General features: G+C 43.4%; 1 protein-coding gene across 3 annotated transcripts in view; it reads left to right on the top strand.

Annotated features, from left to right (window-relative positions):
• Nucleotides 1-22552, top strand: part of LOC136873933 (uncharacterized) — a 223359-nt gene that overhangs the window by 94186 nt on the left and 106621 nt on the right. The window contains exons 2-3 of one of the 3 annotated variants that reach the window (XM_067147294.2): nucleotides 4246-4359; nucleotides 11173-11286. The exons of 1 other annotated variant lie outside the window; for it this stretch is intronic. In XM_067147294.2, the coding sequence (XP_067003395.2) occupies nucleotides 4246-4359; nucleotides 11173-11286 (228 nt within the window). The remainder of the gene's footprint in view (nucleotides 1-4245; nucleotides 4360-11172; nucleotides 11287-22552) is intronic. One more of the 3 variants, XM_067147295.2, reaches the window with a different exon arrangement.

The raw sequence follows: 22552 nt of genomic DNA, 5'->3' as shown, positions 1-22552 counted from the left end.
AGCAATGCTAGGGCTCAGCTAAGGGCTCGCGAGTTAAGAATCCCTGGGGCCCCTTTTAGTCTTCTCTTACGACAGGCAGGGGATATCGTGGATGCTATTCTACCGCCCCCATCACAAAGGGAAAATGGAAGAAGCCTGACACTTTGAAGGTATCGGAGAAAGGAAGCGAAGGGCCACTAAGCGAGTGAAAATGAAAGGCCTCGCTAACCTAATATCGTCGTGTCGGCAAATAACAAAAGGTCGGATAGCGAGGAGCCTGCCGCAAATAAGCGGAAAGCAATACTAGACTCAGCTAAGGAAACCGTGGTCGCCAACCGACGCTCCCAAGCTGATAGACCCTAGTCCCCCCTTTAATCACACCTCTTACGTCAGGCAGGGGATACGGTGGGTACATTTTGCCACCCTTATCCACAGGGCGTTGTCTTGTCAAGTTTAATCTCTCTCCTCAGTCTCTATTCCTCCTGTGGGTAGGGGTGGTAGAATACGTTCATGGTATCTCGTGCCTGTCGTAACAAGCGACTAAAAAGGTGATCCAGGGGCTGTCTTCTTGGGAGCTTCCCCTAGCTGAGTCTGAGTCCTCATTTCATCTTTCCAATTGTTGCTTTTACGAAGCCTAGGGAACTTTTATTTTTTCGCCTTTCATGGCCTTTCTATTTTATTTTGCCGGTACCTTCATTTTTCGAAGTGTTAGAACTCTTTTTTCCTTCTGATTAGTGTGAATAAAGGGTTGTTATTCAGTGATAATTCCTCTAAAAACAATAATCACCGTCACCACTGCAGCCTCTACATCACTTAAAGCGTCAACTGCTCAAGGGTCCCAGATGTACATTTCCTCTGGCTTCGTCCACAATTTCTTTCATTGCTTACACACAATGAAAAAAGTATAACGATTGTTGCACTACTAACATTTTCACCCTAATCCACCCAGCTGTACCAGCACTGCGGCCCGCGTGCTCGAAATGCTCCCTTAACGCGTATCTGAAAGCACACTTATCTGGTAAACTGTTAGGAACTACGAAGAAACTGCATATTGACATTTTCGTAGGAAATGCTATTCTAAATCTATTTTGTTGAATAGACTGACAACTGCAGGTCTTCGGGCTAGGCAGTGGCCGCTTGGCAAGCCAAGACCCACCAGGGCTGTTGCGTCTTGGGGTCTGACAGTTTACCAATTATTTTGATTTGTATCGGATAAAACACGTGCCAGAAAAGAGATAACATTATTCCTGGATGAATGCTGCAGTTACAAAAAAAAAAAAAAAAAAAAAAAAAAAAAAAATGCGAATCTAATCTTTTGTTTGTGGAATTAAATTCTGAACAGACTTGATGGACTCTAGTTTTTATAGGACTAAGAGTTAAAGAAGTGTGTTGACATTTAAGGTTTTCGGATGCAGAAAAATCCGATTTTCTTTGCTTTAGAAAAAAATACCTCCTTCCATTATTTATTTATTTAGCGTATGAGTTGTAGTGCCGGGAGTGTTCAAGGACATATCGGCTCTCTTGGTGCAGGTCTTTCCATCTAAAACTGAAGGGTGAGTTGAGCGTTTAAGTGCGAGTTGATGGTGATGATGATGATGATGATGAGATAGGGAGAGGATGAAACCCGGAATCAGCACATATCCTATTCCTATCGAATAAGGCTAAGGGGTCTGCTCAAGGCTTAATATCGCCATCCGACGAATGAATCACCATCAACAGCGTCATATGCCCTCACTCCATATGACCACTAGTGTTGGACAGACCGGAGCAGTCAGCTGTTTCGAAACAGTAGGAGCTTGAGGTACAGTGTTTCGGTACACTATGCCGGCACACGGCACGCGGAACTGTAACTGTGCGGAAGAGATCACCTCGTGAGGCAACGTGGCATGCACCGCGTCAGCAGAAAAGTGCCTATACCGGATGTGATGTGTGTAGTTACGACCAGCGTAAAGCTGCACGGGACGTGAAGGAAAAGTCGGAACACTGAAATATGCAAATAAATAAATAAATAAATAAATAAATAAATAAATAAATAAATAAATAAATAAATAAATAAATAAATAAATATGCAATAATCATGTTTAAGTGTTGCTTTTAGGATAATAACGTTTTAATTCATTCTGAAATACACCTGTCGCAATTACTCCGTCAGCAGATGTGTCTACAAATATCACAGACAGAACTCCAGCGTGACATTTTGCAAAGTTCACCGTCTTTTGTACGGTATACAATATGTTACTAGGTTTCAATGGAAACAACGAGAACAGTTGAAAACAAAACACTTTAAGTGATTCGCTTGTATCGAAGGCCAGTGGCCGGTGCAACGGAACTCGCAGAACAAAGTAGAAGACAGAACACAGAACACTCCAGCACGTGGTGGCACACATTCAGCTAGCAGGCGAAGGGCGAAGGGCGAAGGGGAGTACATAGGCCTAGTAGCGCTTTTGACGGTACAGCGAGTCACTGTCTCGGTCTCGCTTGAAAATGTTTCGAAACAACTGACACTCGGTTATTATTATTTAGCGTATGGCTTATACAGACATAATCAGTAATATACATATATACATATTTACAGCTGAGAAACAAAGCAACTTGTGCTTCACAATTGAATGTCTAATTCTTCGATCCAGCGTGCAGCATCCGGAGTTAGCAGCAGGAAGTCATCCTCATCACCGTGATAGGCTCGAATCCTACATTCCCTGACGATATGACGAACAGTCTGGTGTGGAGCTCCGCAGTCACAGTCTGGGTTAGGTAGCTTTTTCCACTTATGGAGAGCGGCTCTGCACCGACCATGTCCTGTTCTGATTCTATTCAGGGCAGTCCAGGTCTTGCGTGGTAGGTGGGATCCACTTGGAAGTCTGGGACCTGAGAAGAAGGTATGAAGGCGCACATCCGTTGCTGCTTCCCATCTACTTTTCCACTCATCAAGAGATTTAAAATCTTTAGCATCCATGTTAGAGGCATCACGCAGAGTTGGATGGCGTGATTTTAGTCTGTTAAGATTCAGAAGTGGCAGGTCACTATTCACGGGTAGACTAGGATTTCTTGAGATCTTGTGAAATTCCTTCATAAGGGCATTAGATCGGCGTAGATCAGGTGGCATTATACCAGTTAGCAGTGGAAGCCAATGAGCTGGAGTAGATGTGATTGCGCCAGATATGATGCGCATTGTGGTATTAAGCTGGGTGTCAACAAGCCTTGTATGATGACTGTTCATCCAAACAGGTGCACAATACTCGGCACTTGAATACACCAAACCCAGGGCTGAAGATCGCAAAGTGGTTGCTGAAGATCCCCAAGTAGTTCCACACAGTTTATGAAGGATGTTATTTCGAGACTTCAACTTTTGTGCTAAGTTCAGGAGGTGTTGTTTGAAGGATAGTGTACGGTCCAAGATGACACCAAGGTATTTTGGGTTCCAGTTATGATGAAGAATTCTCCCTCTGAAACTAACATTCAGTTTCACGTTCGCCAAACGATTATTTAAATGAAAGCAGGACACTTCTGTTTTGCTCGCACTGGGTTGGAGTCTCCAGATTTTGAAGTAGTCTTCCAGTAAAGACAGGTCTTTGGTCAGAATCTCTTCAGTCGTCTCCATTACCTGATCTTGTACAGCTAGAGCCAAGTCGTCGGCATAGCAGAATTTTCTGGATGAAGTGTCAGGAAGGTCAGAGAGATATAAGTTGAACAATAATGGTGAGAGAACTGATCCTTGGGGCAATCCGTTGTTCAGCTTCCTCTCCTTGCTTATCTTGCATCCAGTGATTACTTGGAACTTCCGATCACTTAACATGTTGTTAATCAGTTGAGCCATCTACTGACACTCGGTGTTTTGGAACAACAGAACATAACTGTGCACCGGCACAGTGTGCCGAAACAGGGACATAGTGCCCAACCCTAATGACCACTGCGGAGAGATGTGGAACTGAATCCAGACTCTTGGCACGCAATCTAGTGATTAGGAAACGTATATCATCACCTCTCCTACCCTGCTGGCCAACATTCTGATGGCGGTTTTTTCCACCAACGGGACTCGAACTGGCTAACCCTGTGTGTCAGACCATAGCGACTTGAGGCCTTAACGATCATGGCCACTAGACGTGCACTTCCTACCCTAATAAAAACCTATACTAATTTGAAAATATTCTAATGGTGGAGGGATTACTGAAACAAGTATAACAGCCTATTGGCACTGTGTCATGTTCTAATCCCGCCGTTCTTTCAACAAGCGATGAGTGGTAAGTTATTTTGTTTGTGGTGTAGAGCAAGGACTTGTGATCATCATGCCACAAGCGGAGAACACCGTAAAACACCGTGGGAATCACTTGACACCAGCAAATCCCGAGATGCTTCGGCAGATGACGGAACGGAGCAAAGGTGAGCAATGTACTTAGTTTTTAGCAGTTTATAGGTATTTACATGCCCTCTGGTTGGGTTGAAATAGTACATCAGGATGAGGTCATTCCCGTGATTTCCTAACGTTATAACTGGGTGTTCATTGCCAGGTATGTTGTAACAGCCCATGGCCACAAAGTGATGCGGAGGCAATTATAAATATTCTAAACAATGTGGATGATAAATATGAACTCGGAAAACCATTACAAGGCTTCAGCCTTCAAATAATGGAGTGAAAAGTGATAGGATGATCAAAGAAGTGATTTTGAGGGGCAAACAGCTCATATCCGCGACTTAGGGAAAGGCGGGCTTACTCAACCCATGACAAGTTATGCTATTCTGTCACCGACGGAACGGTTCAAGGGAAAAACCACAACCATAGCCTTCAATTATGTAGGAGTTTCTGAGTTGAAGTACCGTATAGCTCCTATAAACATATTTCGTAAAATTATTGAGATTTTATTCATCATTTGTGTCGTGACTGCCATGTACGCTATGCAAAAGGGAAATCAAATACACACATCCCATGAAGATATGTATAAATGCATATCTGTTTGAATGTCCATGTGCCATAAATTACCACAGCGTCCTCATACAAATAATGCGATCGTTAATATTGTATAAAGACGGTTGGATTTCGTGAAATCTGCAGGTTCGCATCGACGACAATTCTAAGACAGAGGCTGGAAATAGACTATACAAAGTTCATCCTCTTCTTGAAGATCGAAACAGACTTTCAACGTATTAGGTCGTGTTACGTACTATATGCGCACTTTTTAGCGATAGATTTACACCCTAGTGTTGAAGCGGTCGACCTCGGCAATCTTCGAGATTCGTACTGGCAATCTTTGAAACACAAACTATGAATCGCTTATGCATCGCTGTGCGACGTCTGGCGTACACTTTACGTACTAGTATTGTTGTTATCACCGCCGTCTCAATCTCTATATACTGCCTGATCTATGCCGCGAGAATTGCGTTTGCAGCGACATTGCAGATGGCAGCACTTACCGCACCCAGAGCACATGTTGGTTAAATGAGAGTTCGTCCGTAAAACCTATATAAAATGAAAAATAATTCTTAACATGTTACTAACTGAAAAGATAATGCACATACAAAACCTTACATTTCACATTTGAGCTTGGCTTAAGATATAGAAACGTAAAATATATAAAATCTTACCAGTTACAGTAAATACATTAGGATCATCCCACTGCTGCCCACTGCTGCATGGTACATAAACATTTCAGAATTTTCTCGACACGAGTAACGGAGCACCTTTTCAGTCCTTTTATTACTGTTATTTACCAGCAGTGGACGCAAAACATTCCTATCACTATTTCGCTGACCCTTTGTTCATAACCAGATTTCAGAATGCGTTTTACGGCACATAATGCGTGCGTTCGTCATGTCATTAAATCCACCACCCAATCTCACTGAACTAAATAGAGCTTATATTGCGTCTCCAGAAAATCATCTAGTCAGAACATAAAATAACCGTTTTTGTAACAAATAAGACACACATTCCACTATAGATTTCACAGTTAGCGAGACAGCATCTGCCGTCTTATTAGTCAGGCACTTCAGTTTTTCACGTTTTGATTCCAACCGAATTATTTTAACGTACTCGATGATATCATCATTCAACCATTGTAAGTATTTTATCTGCTGGTGAATAGAAATGCACACAATCTGGATTGTTTTGCCGAAAAGCATTTCAGTAATCATTTCTGAGCTAAAAGTGATAGATCGGAGACTTCTAAGCCTTTAACGAGGAAGTAGACAGCAGGACTAGAGAACTCGGATTACAAGTCGGATTACACAAGAAAACACAACAGTTTATTCGCGAGAGCAGAAGATTTTACAATATATGTACCGCATACACCTTCAACATTGACCACGCAAATGAACTTGTCACTGGTTCGGTCGTAGAGAAGCCGTACCTGATCAACCATTTAATCGGCGATCACTGTTACACTCCTCTCTGTTGGTCTGAGAGTTTTACATTCACCTCTAAGTCTTTCCTTCACTAATTGGGAAATCCTGACAAATACTATCAACATTTTCTATTTAGGCTACCTGTCCAGAGTACTTCGTGACGGAGCTGACACTAGACCAGGAGTCCTGCCATATTCGTAACCTTTTGGGATACTATTCCCCACACCACATAGTACCGCCTGATTTGTTCTGACTGCCCGGGTTTTGTCATGCGAAAATAATGAATTTAATTTTAAAAACGGTCGTTGTCCCTTTATATTTGGCTGCTTCCTTTACTTTATTCAGACGATCACTTTCTGGGTTGTCTTCGAATTGTGTCCGTAGTCTGTTAACTTCATTATGGTTACTCATCAGCTGTTATCGCAGTCTCAGAATTCTTGATCGGAGCCTCTAATGTCTAATTTTCTGATCACTGCTGTCATTCTTACTCGTTGGAATATTGAGTTGGTTTGATACATCGTTGTTCAAATGAATTTCGTACTCGTCATCCAATGTATTTCCTGCGGTTGAAGAGCTTGTTTTATCACAGATTTCTTCCGAAGAAATATCTTGTCGCTGTATGGTCTTTCGTAGAGAATTTTTTCTGGTTTGAAGGTAATGGGGGTAATTCGAAGACCGACTAGGCACGCTCTCTGTCTTCAATATATTTTTCTTTTAGTTTTATCTTTTAGCTCCATCACTAAAATTCAGGCTACAAACACAAGAATAATCGGATGGAATCCATTGCTTACCCTTGGTTGATCCTTGCCTTGATATAGCGTTAAGCCAATTTTCCCAAAGTTCTTTACTTGGTGGGGGGGGGGGGGATAACAGGAATCCTCACACCTGAAGAATTTGGATTTCCTGCCTTGATATACCGAGAGGAACACACCAGTTAATCATTTTACAACCAGAGACACACACATAAATGCTCGATGCAAACGCACTAGAACACAACAACGCGGGTACGGAGATAAGTTGGGTGCGTTAGCTGGCGCCCCTAGCGGAGGTTCGTGACACTAAGAGCACACGCTGAGAAGCATGTTAACCGCATAGCATAGAGCAGGCAGTATATAGACATTGAGACGGCGGTGGTTGTTATTTACACAGCAAAGTCAAACTATAGAATTCACTCTAGGAATAAGATTCGCATCGAAAAATGTTATATAATGTTATATAATGTGTGTGTGACACAGTTGTTGGCTTAAAATAACAAAGATTTAGAAAATTCATATCGATCGATCATATTATCGATTCTTTTTTTTTGCTAGGGGCTTTACGTCGCACCGACACAGATAGGTCTTATGGCGACGATGGGATAGGAAAGGCCTAGGAGTTGGAAGGAAGCGGCCGTGGCCTTAATTAAGGTACAGCCCCAGCATTTGCCTGGTGTGAAAATGGGAAACCACGGAAAACCATCTTCAGGGCTGCCGATAGTGGGATTCGAACCTACTATCTCCCGGATGCAAGCTCACAGCCGTGCGCCTCTACGCGCACGGCCAACTCGCCCGGTTATTGTCGATTCATTCCAGATTTCATTCCCATTCAGTTGGCAGTACTAACGGAACCGGAAGTGCTCCCTCCTTACTCCTCAAACCGGTACACAAATCTATCGCTAAAAAGTGCGCAGATAGTACTTGTAGTACGTAGATGTCAGTTCAAAATTTCAGTTGCTTATAAAACTACTAGGTACCGGTACCGATTTCTCTGTTGACGAAGCAATGGAGCCATATTACGGTAACCATTTCTTGAAGCAATTTATAGGAGGAAAGCCTGTTAAGTATGGTTTCAAGTTTTGGTGTCTGTGTTCTTCTGGTAGTTAACTGATCAGGTTCGAACCATATGTGGTAGCTAGTGAAGTTCAAGAACTAGGTCAAACTCTTGGCTCCAGTGTGGTATAGAGGTTGTATTCTGCAATACTGCCTCCAAACAGCACAGTCTTTGTTCACAAATTACTCAACTCTCACCATCTTCAGGAGCGCCTAGAAGAAGATGGAGTTAATTGTATTCGAACAATTTATTTATACAGAATTGAGAAAGCACCACTCAGGAATTTAAAGAAGGAACCCCGGGATAGCAACTGTGTACTGAAAGACAAGGATTCTGATATAACAATAGTCCTCTGGAACGGTAATAACGAGGTAGCAATTGCAACCAATTCCGCTGTGCAAGTTGTAACTGGGCTTACGTCTTGCAAAAGGTGGAGTCGAGCAAGTAAACGAAGTGTCTGTACCTATGTCATGTCTGTTCAAGGAAGTCAACAGATGTATGGGGGAGTAAATATATACGATCGTCTTTCCGGGTCTCTACCTTACGCGTATTCAAACTAAGCGGTGGTACTATCCATTCGTGCTCTTTTGCTTGAATGGTGCTGTACTGAATGCGTGACTGTTAATCTGGACAAAGTTATGCGTTTCATCGAATTCCTTAGAAGAATAGCACGTGCCATCCTTGCAACTCCAGCCATTGAGAACCCAAGGAAAGTGAAGCCGGAAACCTATAAACAAATTTTGAATGACGTATGTTATGATAACATTGGTCACATGATAAATTTTATTGGAAAACAAAGAGAAGTGCACTGTGGAAGGAGTTCACTTCGTTTGTTTGTTTGTTTGAAGTGTAATGCTGACCTCCATCCAAAGGGTTGTTTTCTGTCTTAGTATTTGAGGTACTAGATGACTGAACTATGCTCACGTTGTTGCATGTGTTTTGAATTTCCTTAACTAATGTTTTGTTGTCTGAAGTCAGTTTGGCTTCATTTTTCTGTTTTATTCCTTAACCATGGTGTAAGTATAATGGTGAGGCGGTGAGCAGGTGCGCAGGTAATGTCTCCTCGCTCTCATGATGTTGACGTCACTCTGGGAGCTCCAGTCTGCCTTGTGACAGCGCGGAGCATTTGAAACGGCTTTCATCTTAATAATATAACTTGACGACATTAATAAAAAACATATTTCCTATAATATTGTACATATATGGCATACTCTGATAATGTTGAAGTAAGTGAGAATGCACCGTGCTTCTTTACGAGGTATATTATTTTCTTACATAGGTCAATTTTAACATTTTATGATGCAATTTTCTCTGTGAAATGCTTAAACTTATTTTTCTGTTTAAGCAATAAAACCTTATATATATATATATAATAATCTCCACTCGTAAATGTTAGCTGGTTTGTCTATTCATTTCTAATTAATACTAATTAATGTTATTAGCTTTACGTCCCACTAACTACTTTTACGGTTTTCGGAGCCACCGAGGTGCCGGAATTTAGTCCCGCAGGAGTTCTTTTACGTGCCAGTAAATATACCAACACGAGGCTGACGTATTTGAGCACCTTCCAATACCACCGGACTGAGTCAGGATCGAACCTGCCAAGTTGGGGTCAACCGTATGAGCCACTCAGCCTGGCCCATTCATTTCTATAATATTTCTAGTATGAAGATACGTGTAGGCCTATTCCAATGTCTCAACTTAAATGAGAAATAATTTAACAAATATTTTACTACCAATTATCTTAATTGTTGTTACAACAAACGTTCTACTTTTAGAAACCATAACTTGTCGGGCTTTAAATTAATCTTGTCCTCGCTTTGACGAGCACTCACCCACGACCTCGCTAATATTATATTCGACCCATTCTTGTTTTCTTGGAGTGGATGTTGGAACCATACATAGCACAACCAGGCATTGTATCACATTTTCCTTTTACAGAGATTAAGAAATACTTTCCCTAGCAACGCACACAACTGTCAACATACAATATGCGCACTTTTTAGCGATAGATTTACACCCTAGTGCTGAAGCGGTCGACCTCGGCAATCTTCGAGATTCGTACTGGCAATCTTTGAAACACAAACTATGAATCGCTTGTGCATCGCTGTGCGACGTCTGGCGTACACTTTACGTACTAGTACTGTTGTCATTTACACAGCAAAGCCAAACTATAGAATTCACTCTAGGAATAAGATTCGCATCGAAAAATGTTATATAATGTTATATAATGTGTGTGCGACACAGTTGTTGGCTTAAGTAAACAAAGATTTAGAAAATTCATATCGATCGATCATATTATCGATTCATTCCAGATTTCATTTCTATTCAGTTGGCAGTACTAACGGAACCGGAAGTGCACCCTCCTTACTCCTCAAACCGGTACACAAATCTATCGCTAAAAAGTGCGCAGATAGTGACTTACTTCAGTCAACTGCGAATTAAGACGTGCATTCACTGCATTTCACCCGCCTTGCCGGAACTCGCAGCTGTCACCAGCGTGACGTCATGCGCAAGACGAAACGAAACGAGTCAGCGGTCCGCCTCACCTATACTTACACCATGTCTTTGACCATGTATTCCCTAAGAATAATGATGCTAAAGAAATTATCATTTCATATAACTTGTGTGCTAATAAATTTTCGTTCAGTTATTTATGCAGGGGTATCCAATGACCTGATTTGTAAGTTAAAATAGCCTACCGCATTTTTTGAAGTTCATAATTACTGCAGGCTTCGTACAGATGACAAATGATATAAGCCCCCTTCTGGCCATGAACTGTTATGACATACCGGTCATATTTTCTACAAATAAAATTGAGTGCTCATTTTTGTTAAAACCATCCAATAAGATGTAAACCTGTAGTCTCATTAAGAAACTCCCACTTTTTGAATTGTTGATAATATAAATATAGCTAAAGTAATATAAGCCTAGATACCATACGAACAATTATGATACATGATAATGACTAGTATAAGATATCGTGTCATTTCATTTATCTGTGTCCCTTTGGGAGTTGTTGTAATATTTATGCTGGGTTTGTTTCAGAGAAAGATGTACAGCCCATCGATAAGGACGTATCTGCTCAATGGCTGGTTTCTCGCAAACGTCATTTGCTTGTGTGGGGCTGTCTGGGACTGGTCGGCATTCTTGTAATTATTAGTGAGTACTCTATATCAGAACAGAATAGATTAATCCATTCACATCTGTCTGTTGGGCGTTTAAATAATGCCGGTATCCGCAGAATGTAAAGCGAATTCACCACAGTAATGAAATGGTGTATGGCTTTTAGTGCCGGGAGTGTCCGATGACATGTTCGGCTAGCCTAGTGCAGGTCTTTTGATTTGACTCCCGTAGGCGACCTGCGCGTCGTCATGAGGATGAAATTATGATAAAGACGACACACACACCCAGCCCCAGTGCCAGGGAAATTAGCCAATGATGGTTAAAACTCCCGACCATGCCGGGAATCGAACCCGGGACCCCTGTGACCAAAAGCCAGCATGCTAACCATTTAGCCATGGAGCCGGACTTCGCCACAGTAACAGCAGTGTGTTAAAAATACAGTAACCTGGACATTTTTTCCATGATAATTTTGAATGGTTTGAAATGTTGATATCTGGTACTTACGTCACGGGAGGTGTTTTCCTCTTCTGATGTAGCGGCTGTATACCCCGCATAATTACTGAGTCTGTGATATGGCTTGAAATGTTCGATGCACAGTCACATGCAAACTTCACATTGCCACGTCAATTCTTCCGTTTTCTTTTTCTCCAAACAGACGACAATCCGAGGTAGGCAGGAGACAGTCAAGGGGAAGTGTCTGTCTCCTTTATTATTTTTTTTACTCAATAAATGTCACCACTGGCCAGAGGCTTCCAGAACACATTCCATTGCATTGAAAGCCACTTTTTCACTGTACGTGAAGCCCAAAACAATAAGCAACTTTACGTTTTTGGGTTGTACAGCCCTGGAAAGGGTGGCGCTGACGCTGATGCGGGGTTATTGATAAGATTAAGATAGTCACCTTTGTGGGAAATAGCACGGAAAGGAACGTGGTTGTAGGGAGTGATCTCAATTTAGCAAATATAAATTGGGAAGCAAAGAAAAGCAAGGTCATCTCCATATAGGAATTATCCTGGTACTGATTTTTGGTGTAGGCTGAGTGAACCTCAGGGCCATTTGCACCTCCAGAAGTGGACATCTCGTTTCTTAAAGTTTACGACTTCCTGACGGGGATTCGAACCCACGTCCTTCCGGGCGAACCGAGGACGCCTTTACCGCCTCGACCAGGCAGCCCCTAATGTAAGTTGGGAAGGTAATGAAAATGACAAGAAACATGACTTGCTGCTTTTTCCCGTCGTGGTGGTACGGGCGATTTCAGCTTCATCATCTCAAACGTTTCGCTAGGGGATCTGCCTAATTTTTGCCAGAACTTGAAATGTATCCGTTGCTTAAACTGCGACATTCCCAAGTTCCGCTGCTCAAATTCAATTAACATTCATGACAGAGACTGTAGTTCTTCTTACACTGTATGCATGCGACTACCTCTTGTTGGATCGAGAGAAAGCTGACGTGTCATAATGCCATGACTCAACCTATGCACTATACTGTATACGATCGACACTCTGCATCGAGTCTACGAACTTAATGAATGACTCATCCCGTACATCATCATCATCATGTTTACCCTCCAGGTTCGGTTTTCCCCTCGGACTTAGCGAGGGATCCCACCTCTACCGCCTCAAGGGCAGTGTCCTGGAGCTTCAGACTCTTGGTCGGGGTATACAACTGGGGAATATGACCAGTACATCGCCCAGGCGGCCTCACCTGCTATGCTGAACAGGGGCCTTGTGGAGGGATGGGAAGATTGGAAGGGATAGGCAAGGAGGAGGGAAGGAAGCGTCCGTGGCCTTAAGTTAGGTACCATCCCGGCATTCGCCTGGAGGAGAAGTGGAAAACCACGGAAAACCACTTCCAGGATGGCTGAGGTGGGAATCCAACCCACCTCTACTCAGTTGATCTCCCGAGGCTGAGTGGACCCCGTTCCAGCCCTCGTACCACTTTTCAAATTTCGTGGCAGAGCCGGGAATCGAACCCGGTCCTCCGGGGGTGGCAGCTAATCACGCTAACCACTACACCACAGTGGCGGACCATCTCGTACATAATTTCTTAAATTAGAGGGCGGTAGAACATAAAAACAAAGGTTAAACCTACCATAGGAGAGCCTCCATGGCTCAGGCGGCAGCGCGCCGGCCTCTCACCACTGGGTTCCATGGCTCAAATCCCGGTCAATCCATGTGAGATTTGTGCTGGATAAAGCGGAGGCGGTAGAGGTTTATCTCCGGGTACTCCAGTTTTCCCCGTCATATTTCATTCCAGCGATACTATACAATATCATTTCATTGCATCTGTCATTCATTAATCATTGTCCCAGAGTTGTGCGACAGGCTTCGGCAGCCGGCACAGTTCCTAACCTCGCCGCTAGATGGGAGCTTCATTCATTGCATTCCTGACCCGGTCGAATGACTGGAAACAGGCTGTGGATTTTCATTTTCAAGCCTACCATACTTTTTTTCTCATCAAATTACGGGACACTTACTTGCAACGTTTTTCTAAGGGATAAAACATCAGCAGTTAATTACAAGTGTATTAAGTGGAAGTGTCCTAGAGCTTCAGATTCTGGGTCGAGATACAACTGGGGAGGATGACCAGTATCTTGCCCAGGTGGCCTCACCTGTTATGCTGAACAGGGGCCTTGTGGGGGGGGGGATGGGAAGTTTGGAAGGGATAGACAAGGAAGAGGGAAGAAAGTGGCCGTGGCCTAAAGTTAGGTACCATCCCGGCATTTGCCTGGAGGAGAATTGGGAAACCACGGAAAACCGCTTCCAGGATACCTGAGGTCGGAATCGAACCCATCTCTACTCAGTTGACCTCCCGATGCTGAGTGGACCCGTTCCAGCCCTCGTACCACTTTTGAAAAATCATGGCAGAGCCGGGAATCGAACCCGGGCCTCCGGAGGTAGCAGCCAATCACACTAACCACAACGTCACAGCGACGGACGTGTTCATTAGTGTAAATTTATTTACACTCCACCAAATGTTCTATTGGACATTTCGAGCAACTGTTGAACACTGTGCTTCTTGGTAGTCTGGTGATGTGATAGTTATATCGAAACTGCCTCCATGTGCGAAGGAAATTCTAGCACGGCAAACTGTACAAAAAACTTCATAACCAATTGTTGTAACCAAGGTTGAGATTTACAAAACACAACTTTATTATTCGCTTCAAATGCAAAATACACTATTTACACAAATAAAAATGAAATTTAACTTGAAGCAAAATGAATTAGGAATCTTGAGAAAGAGTCTAGCTGTTGTACACTATATACAAGTTTGCAGTATTTACATCCACTTCTATCTTGAAAAGATAGTCCTTGATATGAAAGTCGATAGTCGAAAACTATCCGAAGTACTGACATAAATGTTTTGGAAAGTCCTTCCTTGCTGAGTTCATAAAAGCAAGTTCAATGTTGGAAGAATTCTTACTTAGCGAAACTAAGGGAGCTTGCATAAATTAGGGAAATATGTCCTAGTATGACTGGATATGGGCAGCGGAATAGGCCAGAGGAGCGGTGACCAGAGGTGAGACCTCGTACTGCCAGAAATTCAGTCCACCTGGTCGAAGCACATTTTCAAGAGGAGTAGCCTCCGTGCTCGACGTAGGGTGTATTCTGGAGCTGGACACCGGGGCAAGTGGGCATCAGGACAGGCTGGGAGTTCCTCTTTATAGTACACACACGACGGTCCAGGCACGCGCACTGAGGGCTGCGCGTCGAGGCTAGAAGAATGACACTTGGCGCGCGTGTAGCTGGCTGGCGGAGCGAGCAGGGAGCGCCGGACATACAACACCAATACTGCTCCTTTAATTAATAAGTTGCACTCGCGTTTAGGTGTGCTGTTATTGTGTTCGGTGAGCGACCTCAAACACAATTAAAATGAAACTTGGTCCTTGTTTACTATGGCGTATCGATTGATGTGTTCTATCAATTGTGAGCGCGATAGTGGTGCCAACCATTTTACGATGCTTTCAAATAATATAACACATTTGAAAACATATTTCCAAAGAAAAACCAATTCAACGTATTTATTTCCAACTTGCATAGCATGAAATGGATTTTTAGAAAATACTGGACGTATGTGCATGTCGACAAAAGTTATGGGGACACCTGAACCATTAGACGGGACCGTCCCGTATTTTACGGGATGTACGGTAGGCTTAACATCGGAGCATACCACGAGATAAGAAAAGATGACCACCGAGCTCGATAGCTGCAGTCGCTTAGGTGCGGCCAGTATCCAGTAATCGGGAGATTGTGTGTTCGAGCCCCACTGTCGGCAGCCTTGAAGATGGTTTTCCGTGGTTTCCCATTTTCACACCGGGCAAATGCCGGGGCTGAACCTTAATTAAGGCCACGGCCGCTTCCTTCCACTTCGTAGGCCTTTCCCATCCCATCGTCGCTAAAAGACCTATCTGTGTCGGTGCGACGTAAAGCAAAAAAAAAAAAATAGCAAAAGAAAATATGACCTTCCCAGTTTTATCAGTTTGAATATTGTTCTCACAATCCGGCTCCTTGGCGTAATGGTCAGCATACTATCCTTCGATTCAGAGGGCCCTGGCTTCGATTCCAGACCGGGTCAAGAATTTTAACTGCATATGGTTAATTCTTCTGGTTTGGAGTCTGGGTAATTGTGTTCGTCATTATACCCTTCTCTTCATATATACACAACACACCACACTAACAGCCACCAGCACAGAAACACGTAACAGTGAATAGCTCCCTCAACATATAGTTGGCATCAGGAATGGCATCCGATCGTAAAAGTGGGCAACATCTGCAAGTGGCGACGCCAATAAATTAGGGCAAACATCAGGAATAATAATAATTATTATGTTCTGACAAGTAAAAAGAAATGGCATATGGCTTTTAGTGCCGGGAGTGTCCGAGGACATGTTCGGCTCGCCAGGTGCAGGTCTTTCGATTTGATTCCCTTAGGCGACTTGCGCGTCATGATGAGGATGAAATGATGCTGAAGGCGACACATACACCCAGTCCCCTTGCCAGAGAAATTAATCAGTGATGGTTAAAATTCCCGACCCTGCCAGGAATCGAACCCGGGACCCCTGTGACCAAAGGCCAGCACGCTAACCATTTACCCATGGAGTCGGACTGTTCTGAAAAAGTAAGAAATTGTAATGGCATAGTCAAAGGAGCACATTCTCAGACATTCTTGCCAGTATTATCAGAACAGTCCATCCAATTACCTATACGGCCTGCTACCCTGAGAACTGCATGCCCATTAACAGCAAGAAAGTGTCAAATATAAATCTGTACATTTCTTCCAGAAAATGAAGTATCCATAAGTTACATCCTTCATTGGCCAACCGTGTAGTCTACAAGTGTTGAAAGTAATTATTAGCCATTAACGTTGCTTCGCTTACAAATTTCGAGACAGAGTATATAGAAGATGCAGGGCACTTATTAGTGTAAAAATGGTTAATTAAAGAGAATACCCTTCTTGGAATTAAATTTTCTAAAAAGTGCACATTTTCTACAATTTTGGGTAACACCAAATTTTGGAAAATTTAAGATTTTAAAAAATTGATTGGAATGAATGTAGTTGATAGAAAACAGTTTTGAAATTACCTGAAATTTAGAAATTCTTGAATAATGGCCATATTTAAGATTTATTTTACATTAGTTCATAGAAATTTAATAACATTAATAACATTTAATAACATTACGTCCTTAATATTGTTGTGGAAACGTTCTTTCTTTTATGAATTTTGAGGCTGAGTTGTTATTAATTTTCATTCAGTGTTAGGGACAGCAGTGTAACTTAAAATCTTTTCAGTCTGTCGTCCACATAAGTTCAGTACAAATATTACATTATAACATACCTGCAAATAACACATTATTAAACAAGGGATAAAAATACTATTAAATAAAGACTAACATGTTTCGTTCTAAAAGAACATCATCAGATTCTATCAAGTCACACTCAGTATTTGGAAATATTTATGTTTATTTCTGTCTGAACACCTAGGTATTTTATATTTGGAACTTACCTTAATGAAGTCCTGCCTTGTCTGCACTCCAGCATACAGTACATCTGGAGAAATAAACATAACTATTTCTAAATACTGAGTGTGACTTGATAGAATCTGATGATGTTCTTTTAAGAACGAAACCTGTCAATTTTTATTTAATGGTGTATTTTTATTTCTTTTTTGATAATGCGTTTTTACAGGTATGTTAGTTATAGTGTAATATTTATGTTGAACTTGTGTGTGAACCGAGTCGACACTGGCAAGTATGGCTTCCTTTTTTACAATTTTTATTGCAATAGAATATATTTCAGTTCACATCACTCTGATGCATTTTGTTTTGTAACTCGCCAACTACTAGTGAACTTCGTTTCCGTGGCAGGTCAATCATAGGGTTAAGTAGAGTTAAATAGTTTTAAATAGGGGCTGTGTCGGGGTCACGGCCGCAAGTTTTGATCTAAAATACGTACCACGTGATCGATACTGTCCAAATAGGTATCTAATCAGTATGGGTGGGAATTTTTTTTTCTTTATGCTGAACAAATTTGGGGCTGTAGATGTGCTCGGCTGGGGCTCGAGGGGAACTCTCCTCTTGAAGCTCGACTACCTTAAATTTGCAAACACACTACAGTCTTTCAAGTTGAAGTGATAGCTATCACAGCATGTCTTGAAGAAAATCTAATACATGCAAACAGAGTCCCGACCAGAAGTGGAAGGGACGCTTTTATTAGATCAAAATCAATCGGTCGGCTCGTCCGGTCCGTTTGCCTTGGTGACTCTGAATAACTTTGGGCTGATCGCACGGTCCTCGTACCGGCGACGCATCTTTCAAATGTCTGCCTTATCAACTGTCGATGGTAGGTTCTGCGCCTACCATGGTTGTAACGGGTAACGGGGAATCAGGGTTCGATTCCGGAGAGGGAGCCTGAGAAACGGCTACCACATCCAAGGAAGGCAGCAGGCGCGCAAATTACCCACTCCCGGCACGGGGAGGTAGTGACGAAAAATAACGATACGGGACTCATCCGAGGCCCCGTAATCGGAATGAGTACACTTTAAATCCTTTAACGAGTATCTATTGGAGGGCAAGTCTGGTGCCAGCAGCCGCGGTAATTCCAGCTTCAATAGCGTATATTAAAGTTGTTGCGGTTAAAATGCTCGTAGTTGGATTTGTGTCCCACGCTGTCGGTTCGTCGCTCGTCGGTGTCTAACTGGCATGGTTCGTGGGACGTCCTGCCGATGGTGGCGACCATATGAATAAGAACATTTTCATTTTTACGGACAGCCAAGCGGCCATTAAGGCACTAGAAGCAGTCCGGATAATATCCCGAATTGTCTGATATTGCCATTCACTTCTCCTGAAGCTCTCAAAGTACAACATTGTCAAAATAATATGGATGCCAGGGCATTCAGGTATAGAAGGAAATGAAAAGGCAGAAACACATTTTGTAGGCCCAGAACCTATATGCGGGATTTCCTATAGACAAGCCAGACACTACATTGGAAAATGGATACAAAAGAAACAAACGGAGAACTGGAAAAATACTATAGGATGTAGGCTTGCAAAGGAACTGATAAAAGGACCAAACAAGAAGCATACCGGTATTAAAGAACTGTTGAAACTCAGCAGAGAAAATATAAGATGGGTAGTAGTGCTGTCGACAGGACACTTCCATCTGAAAAAACACCTATATAGAACTGGAGTAATAAGAGACAATATATGTAGGAAATGCAATGAAGCAGAGGAATCAGCTGAACACATACTTTTCGAATGTGAGGCGCTGGGTAGAATCAGACTCTCCACTCTAGGGCTACCAGGTGAAGAGAGAGAGAAAAAATCCAACAAGACCCAATAAGAACAACCTGCAGCTTTGTGAAAGGTGCAGGTATATCTTGGTGGCAATGATGGAAAAAATGTTAGCAAAATATCTTAGAGGTCGACGCTAATTAGGAACTAATATTTAGGGGCCCCATGAAGGAAAGCAGAAGAAGAACAAGAAGAATACCTTAAATTTGAGTCGCTCCCGACAGACCTTTTGACGCTTGACGCTGGTGATCTTGGACTTCTTGGAATTCTAACAAGCCACTCTACTCTCGAATGAACTTCTGATAATTTTGAAGCCGTTTATTGGCCATATATCGCAAAGAAACTTCCCGCAATTTTCCCACCGCAAATGTCTCAAATATTCGCTACATGAATATTTTTGCTGTACACGTGTAGAACCCATTTAAACAAATCAAATGACATCTCACATTAAATTAGTTTCGTGTGGCTATTTCTAGCCGAGTGCAGCCCTTGTAAGGCAGACCCTCCGGTGAGGGTGGGCGGTATCTGCCATGTGTAGATAACTGCGTGTTATTGTGGTGGAGGATAGTGTTATGTGTGGTGTGTGAGTTGCAGGGATGTTGGGTGCAGCACAAAAACCCAGCCCCGGGCTACTGGAATTAACCAATAAAGGTTAAAATCCCCGACCCGGCCGGGAATCGAACTCGGGACCCTCTGAACCGAAGGCCAGTACGCTGACCAGTCAGCCAACGAGTCGGACATATCTCACATAATCATATGCACTAAAAGGGGGTCCCAGGGGATCTTAACTTCGGAGCGTGGGTTGGTGACCTTGGGGCCCTTAGATGAGTCCTGGTATTGCTTCCACGTGTGCTAGACTCCTCACTTTTATCAATCTTATCCGACCTCCCTTGGTCCACTCTTGTTATTTTCCGACCCCAACGGTATTAGGTTTAGCGAATCCTAGGGAGTCTTTCATTTCCACACCCTTTGTGGCCCTTGTCTTTTTTAGCCGATACTTTCATTTTTCGAAGTGTCGGATCCCTTCCATTTTCCCTTCTGATTAGTGTTATATAGAATATGGTTGCCTAGTTGTAATTCCTCTTAAAATAATCACCACCATCACCACCATCTCGCATAACGTGATATCACACAGTTGTCCAAGGCTACTCTAATTGTTAGGCGCGTAGCACGGCTATACTATTGCATCACCCAGAGACGTCTTACTGAAATCAGATTCTTGTAGCTAGATACAGTGTTTCTTCTTCTTTAAAATTAAGTATTTACCACTGTCGCCGCATGTATTGTTTAGGACTGACTTCGATCTGAAAACTTCCACCATGCTTTTGTAATGTCTGTTGCTCACGGTAAAATTTTCTGTCAAATTTATTGTACAATAATTTAATTTTATAAAATTCCTGTTGCTCACGGTCATAATTAAAGTTTTATAAAACATTTGATAAAACTTTTCATAAAATAGGACATGTTCTATTCCGTAAAATTAATTTTACGAAACGAAGCAATCAGCGAAGCTGACAACACGATGATGCCTGGCGCTACGTCGTGAGAAGACTGTGAAGCTCGATTGTAAACAAACACTTCTTTCTAAAATGGCAGGATCCGGGTGGACTAAGGAAGCTGTTAGTACTTTACTGGACGAATACCAGCAATATCCTTGTTTGTACGAAGTTAAAACACCACTTTACCACAACCGCTGCTTGCTTGCTTCAATGCTTTCATTCCCCACCCTGAAGGGGTGGGGCGGGCCACCTAGAGGGTGTCGCCCTCTCTCTGGCCAAGAGATGCGGGCGGGTTGGGGAGATGTGATGGAAGAAGGAGGTGGGTAAAGGATGTGAAGAGTTAGGAGATGGGAGAGGATTTGCGTCTTGTCTAAGTGCTGGTATATATAAGACTTTATTGATATTTTGGTGAGTTTTACAATGCAGACTGATGGATGGGGTGATACAATTCTTAAAGATGAGTATGATGTGCCTAAGTCGGTCGGACGTAGGGTCCGGGGTAGCTATGGGAGGTTAGGAACTGGAGGGTGGTGGTGATGTTATGGAGAGATAGAATGAGGAGGCGAAGAAGGTCGTATGTTTGGAGAGGTAGAGGGATGGGTCCAGTTGGGAGAGGGAACGGAGTTTGTTGTAGATATGGGGGAACACAGGGGAGGGTTGGCTGGGGGCGGCGGTGTGAATTGATCGATGGTTGGCGGTTTCGTGGGGGTAGGGGTGGGGAGTGGGAGGGCTCTACTCGATGGCGGCGACCATAGACTTGTGCGCCGGTACTGATGAGGTGCTGGGCGTCTTCTTTACTGGGCATCTGGAGGCGCATCATGAAAGTAGGTCCATGGCTGTTGTAAATTCTGATGGCTCTAAGTACATTGACTCCAGTTTTCCGTAGTTCTTGGATTACGTTTTGCTCGGTAACTTCTGGAGATATCCCACGTAGTACACAGCTGAAGACGGCTGGTGGGGGCGTCTGTTGTTGGTTTGCTGGTGGTGAGACTGCGGCGTCCGGCGGAAATTGCAGTGGTGGGGTGGCTGGGGTCTGCTGGGATGATGACATTACTGGGGATGGGTGGGAAGTTGTGACGGTGGTGAATATGTCTGGGGAGGGGGTAAAAGTTGACGGAGTTATGGTTGTGAGGGTAGTTGTTGTTGTTGTTGTTGTTGTGGGTAAGGTTGGTAGGGGCGATGGGGGCACCTGGATGATGGGGATGTGATAAGGGTCGGCTTTTATTTGGTTCAGGATGCATGGGGGGGTTGGCACCACTGCGTAGGTTTTATTATGGATGTTTGCTCCGGTGGTGAACAGGCGGCGTTGGGCTGCTTCTCCTTCTAGTTGGACTAAAACGTGAGTAGATGGTGCTGCGGTCTGACCGTCCTGTAGTCTGAAGGCGTTGAGAACTGGAACGTCGTCTGCTTGGAGGTCTTCAAATATGTGATCTTCGGGAATGTGGAGTTCCACGCCAGGGATGAGGCAGTAGGTCATGATGAGGATAGGCGACTGCCAACTAGGCGTCTGCCTGTTTGTGTTTATAGTGGGCCGACTGAGTGAGCTATTAAAGATGATGGCCACCCAGCCGAAAAATTTCGGGCGTGTGTTATGTGTGTTCCCCTCTCCAACCAGAGCAGGTGTTCGTCCCCCACAACCGCTGCTGCTGCTGCAGAGCTTTCATTCCCCGCCCGACGGACGGGGCGGGCCCCCTAGATCGTGTCGCGATCTCTCGGGCCGGGAGATGTGGAGAGAACAGTGGGATGTTTGAGATGAAGAAGAGGGAAAAACGGTGTGAAAATTTGGATGACTGGCTATACGGATTGAGATTTATACAGGAGTGTCGAGAAGGAAGTGTCGTGGAAGTGTAAGGTGGTAAAGTGTTGAAGCGATGTGATAGAGGACAGTTGTGAGGTGTCGGAGATGTTCAAGGGTCGGTGATGGTGGGAGGGAGATATTAGCTGAAGAAGGAGTTGGACGGACATAGATAGAGCGTTGGAAGGGAGGATGATCAGGCCGGGTATGGCGACGAG

Source organism: Anabrus simplex, chromosome 5 (assembly GCF_040414725.1).
Source record: "Anabrus simplex isolate iqAnaSimp1 chromosome 5, ASM4041472v1, whole genome shotgun sequence".
Taxonomy (NCBI): Eukaryota; Metazoa; Arthropoda; class Insecta; order Orthoptera; family Tettigoniidae; genus Anabrus; species Anabrus simplex.
The sequence above is the reverse complement of the archived record's forward strand: the minus strand, read 5'-3'. Positions and strand labels throughout refer to the sequence as shown.